The sequence below is a fragment of the Oryzias melastigma genome, linkage group LG9, assembly GCF_002922805.2.
Source record: "Oryzias melastigma strain HK-1 linkage group LG9, ASM292280v2, whole genome shotgun sequence".
Classification (NCBI taxonomy): domain Eukaryota; kingdom Metazoa; phylum Chordata; class Actinopteri; order Beloniformes; family Adrianichthyidae; genus Oryzias; species Oryzias melastigma.
The window spans coordinates 14,469,530-14,487,598 of record NC_050520.1 but is presented as its reverse complement, the minus strand read 5'-3'; the positions used below and the strand labels follow the sequence as shown (position 1 = coordinate 14,487,598).

The following is an 18,069-nucleotide window of genomic DNA, read 5'->3' as shown; positions in this document are numbered from 1 at the left end:
TCCAAAACGGTTAATTTTTATGTCATTTCATTTTTTTAAACATATTTGGGTTTCTGGAGTTTTGTTTTCTAAATAGTAATGTGTTTTTTTTGTTCATTTTGCTGTTTTAATAGTCATTGTAATTTTCTATACAATTTCCTGTCAAATTATTTGTTGATTTTGCACATCAGGGCCACTGTACTAAAGTCTAATGGATTTCTTTCTATAGATATTAGCATCAATTAAAAAAAAAAGTTACTATGTTTTGTTCAGCTTTTTGTCATTTATTTTTATAAAAATGAAAAAAATTAACAAATTGTGTGGACTAAATTTATAATATTAATAAACAAGAATGTGAACAAGACAGAATACTCTTTTAAATATGACTAATAAGTTTTCAGCCTGGACACAACTTTATTAACAATACAGTTTGATATGGAAGTTTAAAAGTTTGAATAAAATATTGTACAAAACTCTGTCAGTCTATATGAATCTAAACATAAATTACCATATTTATAATTTTTAACTTTATGTCTGTGTCTGTCCATCTTCTGAACCCACTAAATCCTTTTCAGTGTCATTGGGATGTTGGAGAATCTTCAGTCTGTCGTATGTATGGCCTCACAATCACCACATTCAAATTCACACGTACGGGCAATTTAAATCCTCAATGAACCTACAAAGCATGTTTTTGGACTGTGGGAGGAAACCAGAGTGCCCGGAGAAAACCCACACATGCATGAGGGAAAACTCCACACAGAAAGGTCCCCGCTGAGATTCAAACCAGGACTTTCTCGCTGTGAGGCAAGAGTGCTAACCGCTACACCACCATACAGCCCCATGTTGATGTTTGCAATACAACAAACCAAAGTGTTTTGTCATAACTGATGTTTTCATGTTTGGAAAGAGAAAGAACCCAATCGATGTGCTAACAAAAGATGTCTTTAATTGATTCTGAGAATTGTTGCACAGACTTGTGCTCATCTGGTACAATTGTGTGAAGGTAGCATCAGAAATCCACAATGGAAAATAATTTGTCTTTAATAAAACTATTGTATTCATAAATGCTGTAAAATGAACAGCTACAAAATAACTCTGATTACAAGGTACATTAAAGTCTTTTTGTAACACTATATTTTAATAATAATAAACCAAACAAAGCCATTATTAAAAATAAAAGTTGTAAATCACTTAACAACCGTAATATTAACACATTTATATATTTAACAATAGACGACAGAGCATAACAAAAGGAGTCAGATCTTAACTATTCATTTGTTTACTTAATTCTTCATTTTCATATTTAGAAAAGTGACCACAGTCATATGCACACATATTTGTATTAGGTTATTTGTTTCTTCATTAAATTACCTCAAAACTAAAAATGTAAATATTCTTTTACTCCATTACATCTTTTGATGAAACATCTATAGGGAGGTGGTCAATTTTTTTAATGTTTTGGTTCATTTTCCTTTTTTATTTTTATTTTTTTTTATATTTTTTCAGTTTATTGTGATCATTTTTTTTTTTTGGCAATTACTAATAAAGTACATTTCCTTGGTCCCCTCTTAAAAATGTCATTATGTATCAAACCAAGCAGATGTACATTTGGAGGTATTTCCTTTTTAAGTATTTTTCTTTTATTTCTTCTTTAATCCTTTAACACCTGAGGCACCGCCGGCTCGGACGAGACTCTTTTCTCCATCAGAAGTATTTCTCCTTCAGAATCTGCTGGAATTACATGTTGACGGTTGACGCAGTAATCAAAGAACCAAAACACTGCAGCTCTGGTGTTAAAGGGTTAACTTTGATCCAGTTATCTTTAATAATCAGGCAATTCCAAAATATTTCTGTTTGGTTTCCTATTTTTCCACGTTTTCTCCAACATGATGATACATTCCAGTCATATTCTCTGCAGTTTTGACTTTAAATATGTTCATATGTCAGATTACACACAGTTCACCCTTCAAATTTCAATTATTCTCAATCTTTTAAGAGGTTCTCACACAAAAATATTTGATACAAATCTTTGTCCAATAATTATCAAAGATTTTGTCATATGGAATGCTCATTTCTGCACCCCGATGAGGCTAACTCTAACACTAACCCTGAGGGTCCAGGGTGGCATTTACCTCATTTTCTTTTTTTTTTTTTTTTTGTGAAATCTGAATTTTTGAATTCCCTGCAGTTGCCAATCACATCTGACTCCTCAGCTTCACTGATTTCTCCACACCTTACTCCACATCTCTAGTCTGAGTCAACCAAGATAAAGGTGATAAAGTGCTTTCAGCTTACGGCTCACATCAGAAGACTTCATTTAGGCTCAGATGTGATACAGAGGTTAATATATTACTAATCAAAGAGATGCGTAATGGTGTGGAATGAAGATTTTAGCCAGAGGTGAAATGCTAAAATGCTAATTTTACAGGCACAAAGCACACAAAAAGGCTACATGCAAAGCTCGCTCTTGTTTCTTATCTTCACACAACACACACCTTTTCTTACCCCTTGAGAAAATCCCAAAATCCATCATATTTAAAGAAGGTTAGAGACGAAAACTTTCCTGCTCTTCCCAGAACACTCTTTGATCTTTTTTCATCCCTTCTCTCTACTCGTCTGCCCTCTCTGCTTATCCCAGCCCTCTCAGGTTGGTAAAAGGTTATTTTTCAAACATAGTCTAGCCCCCAGGTTGTGTATTTGTGATGTGTGTGAGTGCAACTCTGCACCACGGTTCTATTTACAGTGGCGGGGGGAAAGTGTTGTGTTTTGGAGATTTGTGCAGCGTTGCTTTGGTGTGCTCTGGGTTGGATTGTGTCCTCTGATGCCTGCAGACGCATTCCTCCCTGCCACATTAGACAACCATTAGCATTAATAGCTTGGTGGGTGGGCAGGTGAAGCACCACTAAAATATTGCTGCATAAACATGGAACATAAATAAATGAGAAGGCAGCCGGTATTATTTGCAGGAATAGTGGTGATTCATTGAATTCACTGCAACCCCACAAAGTGTGCTGATTGATGGTGTCGTGGATTTTGGTCAGGAATTCTGTATGCACAGCTGTAAATTTCCCCACGATTTAATGGATTTGAATTTGCGGTTTAAGATGTTTTGAAAAAGTCAGTCTTGCAGCAGTTTGTTTTGATATTTGATTAAAACCTTTACCTTTTTTCTTCTCCCCTCACGAATCTACAAATCCGCCTCTGTGTGAGAGTAAATCATCTCCGTGGGCAGTGGGCCATTTGAAAGTGCCTGATGGTGCTCAGGCTTAATAACATTAGTCTGGTGTTCTGTTAAGAGACGGCGCAAGCTTCCACACACACTGATGCACACTTAATGGCCTCAGTGGTCTATTTAATGGCTTCAGTAACAGGTGCCTTAAAATGTTAGCAACATATCTAACTTTACCGACATAAAACCTGCGCATGTCCGAATGGACGCAGATATACATGTCTGTCAGAGTATTCCAGTTCCCTCTGACTTGGTTTGGAAAAGCATATTTTCAGTGATTTTTCAAATTTGGCAATGTGTAGCACTCTGGAAAAACATAATTGTTTACGTTTAGGCACATCCTGTGATTGTTGCACTTTTCCTGTTAGCCTACAAACCGACTCCAGCCCCCCATCAGAGAATGAAAAAGTTATGTGGGCCTCAGGACCCCTGCTCAAAACAATTAAGGCAACAGAAGGTACCTGGACCCGCTTCTATTATATTCACTTTCAATGAAGATCAAGAGAAGATTAAAATGTCAAAATTCTGTTATGAGTTTTTCTGTTTACTAGTGCACCAATAAGAGACTGTCGAAATGTTTAAGCGGTGCTCCAGACTTTCAGACTTTTTCTTTCTCAGCTCTATTCTGATACATAAAAAAGATTTGGTGTTGTATTATTCCAGTTGGGCACAAACTGAAATTATTAATTGCTCTGCTATCATCAATTTTCAAATTGTTGAAGCTTATGTGACATGGAGGACGCCAATTCCTATGTGAAAACATTTTCAATTTTGCTATATCAGAAACTCAAAAAAGCATTAGATATTTTAGCCAATTCGTTTTTAAAGTCTTTGTGCGCAAGTGTTTGTTCATGAATTAATCATATACCATATTTTTTCAATTTCTTAAAGAAGTATATTTTTACATGAAATCAATATCATAGTCTTCTAACAGAGATCAAAACTATTGATGTTTGTGAATCTGCATGAATCTGGGCAAAAACAATCTGTAAGAGGTGAACTTTCTCTGAACAGATACTTCATTGAACATATCATGACAATTAGCACATATATCACTTTCCTTTGCCACTGCAGTCGAGGTCGGTGCTGGCTCAGCCATTGCCATGACAACTCACCATGTATCAAATAGTCCACTTTATGAGAAAAAAGAATTTAAACCAAAAAATAACAAGAATAAAGTACTAAAAAGGGATTGAATATGTATGTATTTTTTAAAAGTGACCATGGTATAAGTGGGATAATGCTCGACAATGTGTGCGTTATCAAAAAAATTAACACATTTCGTTAAGCAAGGGATAATGAACATTATCATCAGACACTGACATTATCCCCCCGTTTTGGTGTCCAAGGGATCGAGGAGTGTAAAATAAAAGTAAACTAAGAAAAATACATAACAAAAATGCAAAAAAAATAATCTTCATTAAAAAAAATAACAAATTTGTTTACAAGAAAACAAATGAACATTGTTTATTTAAGTTCGAAAAAAAAGGTTGCCTATCAAATTTGAGTCCATGCTTGGTCAAAGTTCAGCTGTTTGACATTCAAGCGGTCAATTGCTCAACTGGTTTAACTTTCAGCGTGTGTTCAAAAACACTCTTTTGTACGTAGAACCCAAAAACTTGTGCAGTGACGTGTGAACGCAAAGGTTTTAAACATGGAGGCCTGAAATGTGGGTTTATGGGCGTTTCCATTGACTTCTTTGAAAGTGGGCGCTCGAGCGCCAGTTGCTGATTAGTGTGAACGTAGATTCAAGGATAGAGGTAGTAATGTAACTAAACTTAGACCTCAGCAGGCAGATGGAATACAACTGGATGGATAAAGAAACTCGAACAAGAGAAAATGACTAAATCTGACCTCGAAAGATGGGACTTAAAACTAGACACAAAATTGAATCCAGGGAATTGCATATGCGCAGAGGTGCTCAAAAGATGCAAGAAAGAACTGTGGAGATGGTGACTGAAATCTAATGTGAACAAATATCAGGGAAACTAATACAAACTGGTAAGAATTTGACAAACTTGCTGTTAAATCTCAAAAGTAATACATATAAAATCAATCAAAAGCTACAAATTCTTTACTGAACTCCAAAAGAACATCTACAATTAAATAATGCAAGTTGTGTTTTGCTCTGAATTTGTAAAGAAAAGATTTGCCTGCTCCTTTTCTCAGGCATGATCTCACTTCTTGGAAAGTCTTGTCTTGAAGGTCATTGGGAAACTGGTCCTGGATCACGCGTCGCACAACCCCCTGCAGTTTGCGTGGGGTCAAGGCTGTTGACCCCATGTTGGGGTTGATGATGCGATCATGTACCTGCTGTAGAAGGCTTACGCCTCTCTGGACAGAAACCAAACCCTCCGTCTACATCATGTTCTTTGACTTTTCCAGTGTCTTAGGCATCATCCAGCCCAGGCGGCTGCAGGCTAAACTGAGGACCGTGTGCGTGGGTGCAACACTCGTCATTTGGGTCCATGACTATCTGACGGGCAGATGTCACTTTGTGAGATTTCAGAACTGTGTCTGACCATCAGTTTAGTAACCTCCGGGCTTATCGAGGAACGGCTGCTTTCCTTCACCACATACATATCAGGCTGTATGTACTCACTGACTCTGTCATCTGTAGAAATGTTCAGATGACACACCCGTTGAGGGGTGTACAGAGTGCAGGGACCAATATATGGTGTGGGCAGAGCCATCTGCAGCCGAACGGGGCAAAACCGAAGGAAGATGGTGGACTTAACAAGGAGCAAGGTCTGCTTTGTCCTGTCTGCATCAGTGAGAAGGGTGTGGACTTTGGATACATACAAGTTCCTGGGTGTTGCACTGGAGACCAGACTGGACTGGTCCCCCCACACAGAGGCATCTACAAGAACTGCCAGGGAAGTTTACCTTTTTTTGAGATTTTAGAGATGTTTTCAGTCTGTGGTGAGTACCACGCAGGTATAAAGGTACAGGATTCCAATAGACATGTTTCATAATACTTGTATCCTATCACACATCCTATTTTAATCTCTTTTCTGCATTTTATGGGATAGTTTGACTCCCCAGAGGAATAAAGTCATCTGTCTGTCTCTACCTACCCACTTACCTATACCCACCCAACCCCTACGCTGACCCAAGCATTATGTCTGAGTTACATAAGTAGAGAAATGTATTGATTTATTACACCGTTTTTGAACAGAGGGAGACGGAAACAATGTATGGAGATCAGTATGAAGAGTCCAGACACCTTTGTGATTGTTGGGAGGATAGAAATGTATTCTGATTACTGACTTTAAATGAGACGTGGACTCAGTGACCTCTACTAGGTTATCAAATTTGCAAGAATAACCATTCATGCTTTGCAACCTTTTTTTAGTGCATTCTTGCTAATATGATTTTTTTTCCCCACATTTTTTAATGCAAGTTATTTAAATTATAAACTGACCAATCAAAAGCGTCAAGTGTATATTGAGATTTCTGACCCCCACATCCAATGTTTGAACAATTTTGACAGATTCTCTCAGGTGGTAGAGGTGTGGACTTCCAACAAGCTCACTCCTCATTGGTGTGAGAGTGGTTGCTATAAAAACGACTCAGACCCACTCAAATCAATCACTGTTTACTGACATAATCTGGCTAAAACATGGCGGCACCCGTACTACAAAAAAATGGCTCATCTTTACTTAGTTTGAGCCTGAAGTGAGCCACTTTCTATGGGTGACGTAACCCTCACTCAGTCCAGTTTTTATATACTGTCAATTGTTTTGATCCATTTGGTCTTTCTAAAAACTGTTGCTGTGGAAGATAACACACACGGAAATCAAATGTAAACTTAAGCTGAATCAAAATTCTCCCCATACCCCTACGGCTTCTCCCTAACCCTATATTTAGCCCTTCAAACGGAGAGTTGTTTAAAAATAGTCTCTTCACATTTAGACGTCACTCCCTCATCATCAATAGTCGCCGGTCAGCTACTTTAGCGCTGCGCTGCGAACGCTCGGAAATGCATAACAACATTGGTTTTATAATTTTAAAAAGTAATGCTGAAATAAAAGTCATTACTTAGATTTAATAGTAAACTTCTGTGCTTCAGAGCAAACCCACGTGAAGAAAAGCGCTTCTCCTCACGGTACAGCGAGACATGGAACACCCTCGCGGTGGAGGGCTTTGAATCTCTGCATAAATACTTTCTAAAGCCCTATTTTTAATTTAACATTTTAAAAGAAAATGGGGTGAAATTTAGGTTTATGATTACAAACCTGAAAAATGTTGTGTGGTCACAATAACTGAAAATTAGTGGTCATAAATTGAGGGTAGTATTTAATCGAATTGACCCCTACCATTAAATATATTGTTTATAAATGAAATAAATTGATTATAGTGATTTTGGAAAATATAAATATTAAAAAAATGACAAAGTGCCATCACAATACCACCACAGTCTAATATTTGCAAAAACTACATTTTGCAAAGACGTGACCATGTGGTATATTGTTCAAATAATTTTCTGTTTGTATTATTTTGATTAAGTTTATGAAATTAAAATGCGACTTGAGTTGCCATTAGTTCTTCTTTACTTGTTAGTACATATATTTTATCTTGCAAAAAATACAGGGAATCTATTTATCTGAGTCACACTGGTTGAATTTTGATCTCTTTGATCAATTTTTAGGTCAAAATGAACCAAAATCGACTATGAATTGAATTTTTAACCACAAATTATGATATGAATCGAATCATTAAAATGAATCTTTACGCCCCTAATAAATTCAAATCAGAGAAAAGGAGAGGTTGGTTAACAAGCCAGAAAACGTGATAATGCAGCCATCAACCTGCACGCATCACGAGCTCTTGTTGAACAGGAGGTAGACAGCGGGTCAATGGCTGCTCGAGGAGCTCATGACAGAGCTAATGTTGGCAGATTACCCCTCTTTTCATCTGTCTCTCTGTTAGGCTGCGCTCCACGTCCCCCGCCCTCCGTCATATTCCCCATCTCATCTCGCTTTCACCTATTCCAGACAGTGGATGTGCGCACTGGTTTGGCAACTCCTACTGCTCATAGTTGCAGCCCGTTTCTCTCTCCCTCCTCCTCTCTCTCCTCTTCCTTTCTTCTGGGTCTCCTCCCTCCCTCCCTCCTCTTCCTCCCTCACGAGCAGCATACCTCTTCTTCATCAGCCACCGTGCTGGGGCTGACGCGAGCACCCGCATCCAGAGTGCGGACCTCGGGAGTGTCGTTGCGCGCATCCTCGGCGTCTTTATTCCGATTTTATCTCCCCTCTGTTTTTTGGATTTGGGGGGGTAGCCTACTTCCTGCCAAAAAAAAAAAAAAAAAAAAAAAGAAAAAAGCACAAGAGTGGCTTTTGCACTTCTCCTTTCATTTATCAGCTGAAATCCCCCCCTCCTCCCCTTAAATCCCTGCCTCGCTCTCTGTCATCTCTGGAAGCTACAGTTTCGGAATATGGAACCTGTCCGCGGTTGTGCCATGTGACAGCGCGTTTCATCATTCCTTTCACAAAAAGTCGCGGTCTGCATCGTCTTCGCGCCCCAACTTTGGTGATTTTTCAACTGAAAGGAAAGGACCAGTAAAGGAGGAGGGGGAAAAATCCCCAGGAGGGATGGAACTTTTCCTCATCGGCTCGATCCTCTGAGGCTGCCGCCGCTGGTGGTTTTTGGCGATTGGTGCAGGAAGGGGGGGAAACTGCGTCGCCAGGTCTGCAAGGCTGTGTGGATCTTGGGTCATTATAGGCCAACCTGTTATTCTAGATATCCTTTTATTTTCTTTTTTTTCCTTTTGTGTTTGATCGAATGCTTCCAGATCCAGTGAGGGATCTGCCACATCCAGCCGGATTGAACGCGTCGGCGTTCTGATGCGGTCTGTTTTCGCTGCAGCTCAGCGCCTCTCTACTCGCTCAGAATATGATTTAATGTTGAGGGGGGGCATTTCAACAGGATATACTCATCTCTGCCTAACCCGGGGAATCCTGTACTGGACTGGGAAGGTCAAGAAAGCATATTCGGACTGAGATCATCGGGAGATTTCCGGATTGCAGATGGACTAAAAGGAGAAGAAGAATAAGCGCCTTTTCGGGGGGATTTGAACTCACCGTTCTCTCCTGCACTTTCTCCGTTCTTCTGTTTTTATTTCGCCGGGAGACAGCCTGTCTGTGGACATAATGAAAGTTCTTTTGGCTATGCTGCTTGTTGCTGTTTTCTGGAGCCAGGAGTGGAAGCCTGCGCTCTCGGATTCGATCATCCATATCGGTAAGTTTCTGCGCGTTCCCTCTCCCGGATCGTGAGGATGAGGAGGATGAGAAGGAGGGGGTGTCTCCGTGGTCTATGAGGAATCAGCACGGAGGCTGGCACCCGTGGTGTGTCTAAAATCACAGCGCAATTGTCTGCCTTTATTATTTTTGACGCACCGTTAACTGGACTTATTTGGCGCAACCAGGACGCGCGGCGCCCGTCACGCTGGAGCTTCATCAGCGCAACATTTCCGATCTCATATCATCAGTTTGCTTTAGTTGGATCAACTGTCATCATTTTTTTTTTGTCGTGGTGATCGATATCATTAGCGTCTCGCTGAGCTGATCAGTGAAGGACGGATGTCATAAACGTTGCGTTTTTTTCCTGGAACTTTGCAGGAACGGTCTGGTGTCGGGGAAGAACAGGTGGTTAAACATGGCGCTTTCCCTGGATCATCTTTACTTTGCTGCATTTCATGTTGCATCCGCCAGATCAGCCTGATGACATCAAATCCTCCTTTTTGGGGAGGACGTTGTGAGCACTGATTGTGACTGTACATCAAGGTGCATATGAGCTCCTCTCCTGGATGTAGTGACACCTCAGACTGCAGGAGGGAGGGAGGTGGGGAGACTAAATTGCTGCACAAGTCAGTGGCCTCCAGTAACTGACAGATCTGGAATAGAGAGCTGGGGACAGAGAAATGCATAGAGACTGGAAGGGAGGCACAAATAAACAGAAAGATGAGCACCTGCATGCTGAATTGCTTTTTGACCACACGGCTCAGGAAAGATCCCTTACAGATTCGAACACTTGGGCGCACACACGTGTCCCACATTATGGGACTGCTGACATAATCCGCTGCTTTGTGCTGCCAAAGAGGCCTGTTTGTAAATCAGCTGGCCGGGGTCAGAATAGATAAGCCAATTTGCTGGCTACCTGAATTCAGTTTGCCAAGAGCTGGATCGGGTCGAGGTCTTCCCCGGGCTCCGGTCCAAACAGATGCTTCAAATCAGACACAGAAGCAAATGAATGAGATTTGTTCGAGCTGAAAGCGACTGTGTCATCTTTAATTTGTAGGCGAGGGGCAAGACCAACGCTGAGAAGCATAATCTAGTCGGACTAAGCTGAAAGCAAACATTTATGATGGTGTTAGGCACTGAGCGATGATGAGCTGCCTTCCCAACAATTCCTGGAGTTTGTATTGATGGTGTTTAAATGAAGTTCTGGAGGAGTATTTGGCACGGCACAGCTGGACTAAAGCACGTCTGCACAGGGGCTTAGTTCTGCAGGGCTGCACCGTAGACTCTGTTCTGGCCCGATGGGGGAGGCAGCAGCAAGACGGATTGCCCTGCGACTGAATACTTTGATCACAGCAGCAGCCTGATGTTCAGCAAGTGTCTCACTGTAAACTCTTTGAAACTTTATCTCCTCGCCGCCTGCACGTTTCCTTAGATAAGACGGTTTGAAGCGTGGGAATACCTTGTTCAGTATGAGACGTAGACTTAGCAGGATAGACAATGATCTATATGTAGGCCAGCAGGACTCGGCATCAGATGTTGAAACATCTCCCTTTCAGTTTTTCTTGGCTGCAAGAGCATTTGTGGTAGTTTTCACATTTCATCAAACTCTCTTTGTTTCTTTCATGAAGTTAATCAATAACTTGAGTCATTTCTATGAAAAAGTTTTGAAATTGTTCAGTGAATAAATCTTTTCTTTTTTTGTGTCTGACCATCTTTGAAAAATATTGTATCTCAGTCTTAACCCCACTTTTAATGTAAACATGTCTATAGGATACTACTTTTTAACATGTTCTTGTTGTATTTTTCTCACGATAGAGGACATATATTAAGAACATTAAGCTCAAAGTAGCATTTCACTATTCAAATCACAGTGAATCAGGAGCAGACAAAAAAGAAATGTAGTTGGACAAAGATTGTAGTTGTGATGTCACAAATACAAATGCAATGGACAGGCCACAAGGTCACCTCTCTACTCCACTATGGTCACATGTGTGACTGCCACTGTGTGATACAAAGGCATTGATAGAATCTTCAAGAATGGCTATTGCTTCCCTAATTTTTGGAATTTTCTAGGGGTGGAGGGATGCTCATGGTGGTCCTCCGTGTGCTCAGAAAGCTTGTGTGTATCAAGCAAATTGGAGGGAACATTTCTGCCACCGTGCGACCTAGAAATGTGCCAGTGGGGTGGCGAATCGATGTAAGAAAAAAAAAAAAATCGCCCTTGAATTTTAACTCTTTCTTGAAACCTCAGCAGCTGCTGCACAGCGTGTAAGAAATGAGACGCCCAAATAGAAGTGCCACCGTGTGGCCACGTGCCAAATTTGCTGAAAACTGGCATTTCGTTGCATTTTGGAATAAATGACCATAGCTTTAGACAACTCGATCCATTAACGTCTTCGTTTCTTTGTGTAGGCTTGCATTTTTCTCAAACTGTAGATCTGGATAGCTCCAATATTGCCCGCCATTTTTGTAGCACCTGTCAGGTTGTGAGGGGCTGTAAGAAAGCAGAAGAGCATGTCAACCAGGGGTCTCAAAGTGGCGGCCCGCGGGGCATTTGTGGCCCCCAACTCGATATTGTATGGCCCCACCTTTCTATAAAGTTCAATGTCTACTAAGCAATAATTTCTGGATGTCCATGCTTCTTTGATGATAGCTTTGCATTTGCTTTGTGATGTTTCAGCTTGCTTTATGCTTATACTTTCATTTGCTTTTGTCGTTGTATCTGGTCATCAGAAAAGTCCTTAGCAACAGTTGCTAGCATCGTTAGCTCCTATTGTTTCACAGGACACACAGAAGATGTTGCTTAGTAGTACATAGACTTGAACAAATGTTCAATAAGCTTGTTCTGTAGACATAGACAATGGACCAAAGATATAGACGGTGGACATAAAAGCACATTTTTGGCACAATTGGAACCCCATACGGCCCAGACTCTGCCTTCAGTGGCCCCAAGGTAAATTGAGTTTGAGACCCCTGATGTAAACAGATGGATGATGGGAAAGGGGGCGGGTTTACTCCACGTTAACAGCCACAACTCTGATATAAATTTCTGCTGCTGCTTTGCTGATGCTATGTCCTTTTTATGACATGGGTTTTTCAATTATGCCTAAATAGGCTATAATCATAATAAAAAGAATGCTGGGAACTCTTTTGAAATGGATCAAACTTTAACAGAGTAAGATGCATTTTTATCCCATATCTTTTTAACCCAAGCTAGACATACACAAAAATAAAACAAATTCATAAAAACTTGGCTTCTTATGTTTAAATGTGGTTAATTGCAACACTTGATGTGAAACGATGCTCAATAAACACTGATTTGATAGAGTTGACTCTGTCAAACCACTCCTGGGTTTTCAAAATCCAATATGAATATTTAAAAAGTTAATTTATTGACAGTGAATGATGAGAAAATCCACAAGTGAGATCCAGGTAATTCTTTTTATTTTTCTTCTTACCAACAGAACAGACAGTAGACTCAGTGAGTGGCCATGTCTCCAATTAACACTAATTAGATGCCTACAGCTCTATTTAATCACCATATTTGAAGGTTGTTGTTTCCATGTGAACTGGCATACTGTATGTTCTGTGTGTGTTCAAGGACAAAGGAGAGGTGTGAGAGTGGTTGTTTGGATGCAGCGATTGAAGTCACGCTACCTTTTCCTCCTCTGTCTCTCTCCACCACCACCTCATTTCTAATCAATAGTTCATTTCCGAGCTCGCCACAAGTACTTTGAATCACCACAAAAGGTTATCGCCCCCCAAAACAATGTCTATTTTTATTTATTTTTTCAGTCTTTCTCACATTTACACACATGCTGCCCGTCATGTCTCCCTGCTTTTCCTCACTGCAGGAGGAAAACGGATCAGGTGCAAACTGGAATTTTCCCCATTTAAAAAAACAAATTGTCGTTTTTAAAGGAAGAATTTACATGAAATTGTCTTTACAAAAAATAAGCGTTCACAACATTTCCCGTTTTCTTTTCATTTCCTGGATATCTAACAGCACTGACCTCTTTTGTTCTTTGCACGTGTCTCATATCGACTTAGGACAGCATGGGAAAACAAAAAAAGCCCGCCATACTCTGCAGGCGCATCGCATTGATATGTCAGGAGTAATCCTTTTTTAATCTCTTTGTTGCTGTTAAAGATGGAAGAAGGGGAGGAGGGGAGGAGAGTCTGGCGATCAGAGGTGTGTACATCAAAAGGAAAAAAAAAAAAGTCTAACAGAATGGAAAAGTCTCAGACGAAGACGGACTCTGTGCCATCAAACTTTCCGAAAACTGAAAGACGTGTCACTCCGGGAAAAGGGTTGCCATTATTTAGCCGATATTAGCAGCGGTGACCGGCGACAGCTCCATCATGCACTGTCCAGGCATTAAATGTGATTGAGCCGCTGGGGAGCTGGCACTACTGCCTCTCCTCTTGGTTCTCTTATTCTCTGTCACTCTCCCCACTTTGTCTCTCTAATGATCAGCATGCAGAGGGAAAGGGGGAGTCCGCTTGCCTCTTGGCCTTCACTGTATCGTGTGATGCATGCCAATTGCTCATTGCTTTATGAGGGAAGTGCATATGGATTTTGTTGGTGTGCGTTGTGGAGATGAAGAAGCATGCAGACAGGAAGTGTGCGTGTGTGTGCTGTGAATAAGGCAGCCCAAACTAAAGGATAAATGTAGAGTCTGAACGGCTTGAATCCACTTATCAAGGATAAGACTAAAAAACTTGGGAGGGGCCGGACACCGGACAACAAGATGGCGCCAGACATCATCAGTGAAAATTTATATATTTATATATTGATATTGATATATCAAAGACTTTGTCTGAAATAATTCAGTCTCTAGACAGACATCAATTATTAATTTAAGGTTAAAGTCCCATAGTTGTCACACACCTAGGTGTGTGAAATTTGTTTGTTCCGCAGTTGATACATCCCCTGGGGGAGCGGTGACCATTTTTAGGGTCTTTGGTGCGACTCGACCTGGATTTTCACTCATGACCTCCCAGTCTCAGGATGAACACTCTACCACAAGGCCACAGAGCTGCCTATGATTTCTCCTCCATGATTGAGTTTCAAACGGTTGGCACTTCTGTGTTTTCAAAGGGATGCCTCCCCTGTGTCACTACTAAATCAGAGTTTGGTTGACCGATTGGTCAGCTAGCTTAACTATCAGTATGTTCAATTGTATTTGTACGCAGAGCCCGACGACAAACTTAAAAACTTGTGAAGTGATGCGTGAACATAAGAGTTTTGAACAGCTCTAAAGTTTTCATACATGCGTTTACATAGACTTTACGAGCCCAGTGTGAATGCAGCATTACACCTGTTGTTAAATCTTAAAAAGTTGAATAAACTGTAACTGTTACGATACAAAACAAAGTTGTAGTGGCCAAGATGGGCTTAGAATGGGGTCAAACGGTAACCATTGTATTGCTTTCAAAACTTGACATGAACAACAGTGTTTGGAGTTGTAAAAAAATAAATAAATAATGTATTAAAGCTTAACCGGAAAAAAATACAAAACTATTACCCATGGCAAGTGTTACGGCTCCGATGCGACCACCAGAGTCTATACTTAAGAGTGCAAGAGGAACCTCCACTGCATACGATCACTTCATACCTCTGCGATCTGGCCTCTCCGGTCACAGCACTATAGTTGAAGTTGGGGCTGCTAACAACCTAAATCCTATTAAATGGCAGGTTATCGAATGAACGTACGTGAGTTTGGAATTTCGCGAGGTCGGGAGACATCTGCCATAGCAAGACCGTTCCAGTGTCGCACTTGAGCTGTAAAGCTTGCCGTGGGACCTCGAGGTTTGAGTCGCCAGTTTTTATTTTTTATTTTTTAACGAAATGGGGAATCTTCTGCCGGGTTCTCTTGAAAAACATTCTCATCTCTGAACTGGATTCACTTTAGTAAAAAATGATCTTTGTATTGTATGATCTTTTTACCACCCATATGACTGACTTTTTTTCTTTTATTTAAAATAACTTACCAGTTGATATATCTGCTACTTAAACGATGCACTCTTACTGCTGAATGCTAATTTCAACAGAACATTTTTTTGGTGCCACATTTGTAACTCGTATTTTATAACATCACACCCAGACAAACCAAAATTAAAAAAAGGATATCTTGTCCATCTGTCGCTTTGCTCTCCAAATTATCTGTCATGGGCAATGAACAATGCACATTTGTTTAGCGTCAACAGACAAATGGCACAGTGTGATCAAGCAGCACATTCGACTCCAACCGAAATCCAAAATGTTCCCTTCGAACACTAATTCCTTTGTTTCAGCTGGTAGTTTTTAATTGTTTTTTTTCACCAGACTGTTAATAATTTTTAAGTGAATTAAACTAACAAACTGAAGATGAAGTTGTGCATATTTTCTACCCCTTGAAAGTGATGCAAGGCCACTTTTTGGTCAACTTTCCTATTTGAAGTGTGACTCAAAGAAATGATGTCAACATCTGCGTGATTCCTCGTATTTTTCGATGACTTTTCCTAACAATGTCTGCATGGTTTGTGCGGTTTTCCAGAATAAATCTGACTGTTCGGATATGCCTTGCTGTTGATGGGTAAGCCTCTGAACATCTAAGTGCCTAATTTGAATATCCCAAACCAGCGCATGCTGCCCTGAAATTGGGCCAGTGAGTGTGACATCAGCCTAAGAGGTCCGCGGAGATCTGTTTGTTACTGCTACATATCTCTTGTGTTTACCCTGCATAATTGCACGCCTGTTTTCAATGGGAAGACAAATGGCAGCGACTGTTGGATGACACAAATTAGGCATTGCAACCGAGTTCCTGAGTGGATGACCTTTACAGCAGTTTGAAACAATAATTGACTTTAGGGATCCATGTTCAACTGCACAGTTTTGTATTGGCCGTGATCCCATTTAATTAAAGATTGACATCACTTTTTTTTTTTTTTTGGTTTGCTCTTGGAAACAGAATAAGTGTTTCTAAATGGCGATAGAGAAAACATAGACACAAATATAAGATTAGAAAAAGGCAGATGGTCATGGGTCAACATTTTTAACTTGATCAAACTTGTGTATGTGATTCTGTTTGCCTTAAGAGAATAATTAAGTGAGAACATGTTTACCGTCCATGAAAAGAGCTGGAAAACTAAATTGGTGCGATTCCTTCGAAAAAGGATTTCTTAGTAACTGTGTGTGTGTGTTTACTGTGTTTGAATGGTTGTTTCAGTTTGGTTTTGGTCTACAGGTTTCACAGCTGTCAATACAGCTTTGTCTTGTTAAATCTCTTTCTGGATTTGTGTGTATATGTGTGTATCTGCACATCTATAGGCGTTTTCTTTTATTTGCTTTTATGCATGACTTCAGCCCGGTTGGAACCACACCGTATATTAAATGCTTCATATCTTTTGAGTTATATAGCAGCTTGCTGTACCTGTCCGTGCTATCTTTGATCTACACGATTTAGCACCTCGTATTTCTGTGTGCACGAGCGGCAGTGTTTTATGTGGAATCCTTACAGGGAGTTAGCAGTGTCTTCTAGTGAAGACACACGGCGCCGAGCAGAACTGTTAACTAGACGGAGAGAAAGCGAACGCGCATGCATGTTTCTTTGAGGTAGAGGCGGACTGACAGGTCGCTGTGAGAAAAGTTTAGTTGCTTGTCAGAGGTTGACTGCAGAGCAGGCAGGGGTCAACCCTGCCGCCGCGTCACCAGAACAGACCAGATGGTCTGGGAAAGGGTGGGCGCAGCAAAGGCTCTTGTTCCCGGATGATTGTATTGTGCGATTATCCAGTTGACACAAGCCAAACCTCATCTTTGGGAAAGGGCATTTGCTGTTCACTGTAATAACTAAAAACTTCCTTTATTTTTCTCTTTTTAAACAAAGGAAGTCAAACTTTTTCCTCAGGCCTGGCCTGGCCTGACCCTAGTTTGAGAATAATTTTAAAACAGTAATATTTTGGAAGTAGCCATAATAAAATTGACACAGAGTGAGGAAGGTAAAAACACTACTAAGGCAGGAGTAGGTACCTAAAAATGCTGAATTCACAATAATGAGCCTGATGTATGACATCATATATCCCTCCACTTCTATAGTTTTAAAGCTTAGGATATAGGTAAGCTCTTATGGCCCATTGAAATCTGTAATAATATTGAATTTGAATTGAATTGCATAAAATAAATTAGTACTTTTTAGTAAAGAAAACATTTCTTCAATTTTGGTGACTTTTGAAAATTTTAATCTATTGTTTTTAGCTGACAGGAGTGAAACCAGCTGCTGCTGCTTTGAAATATTGTGCATTCAGAAACGGTATTCCACAGAGCTTGATTATAGAGCAGAGTAGTTTGAAAGCTTTAGCCTTACCATCATCTCAGACCAGTCTGCCCATTCCTATGCGACTTTAATCTCCCATTTTCATCCACAAAACTACTGACCTCTAGATGCCTTTTTAATGTCATTTTTTTTTGTGCAAATCGTTTTTTAACTCTAATCTTGATTTATTCTAAGTGTTCCCAGTGGTCTTTTAATTATGATTTTTGCCATGTTTAGACAACATAGAAATACTGTCTTTTTCTAAGACATAGTTTCTGCAGAGCAGTTATAGTTCATTAGAAGTTGAGAGCTGAACCGCTAACAC

At 40.2% G+C, this 18,069-nt stretch overlaps 1 protein-coding gene across 1 annotated transcript in view; it reads left to right on the top strand.

Moving 5' to 3' along the window:
- Positions 1-8,508: 8,508 nt before the first annotated feature.
- Positions 8,509-18,069, top strand: part of LOC112148145 (glutamate receptor, ionotropic, delta 2) — a gene marked incomplete at both ends in the record, with an annotated part of 463,040 nt that continues 453,479 nt past the window's right edge. The window contains 1 exon segment of the mRNA XM_024274979.2: positions 8,509-9,448. Within this exon segment, the coding sequence (XP_024130747.1) occupies positions 9,361-9,448 (88 nt within the window).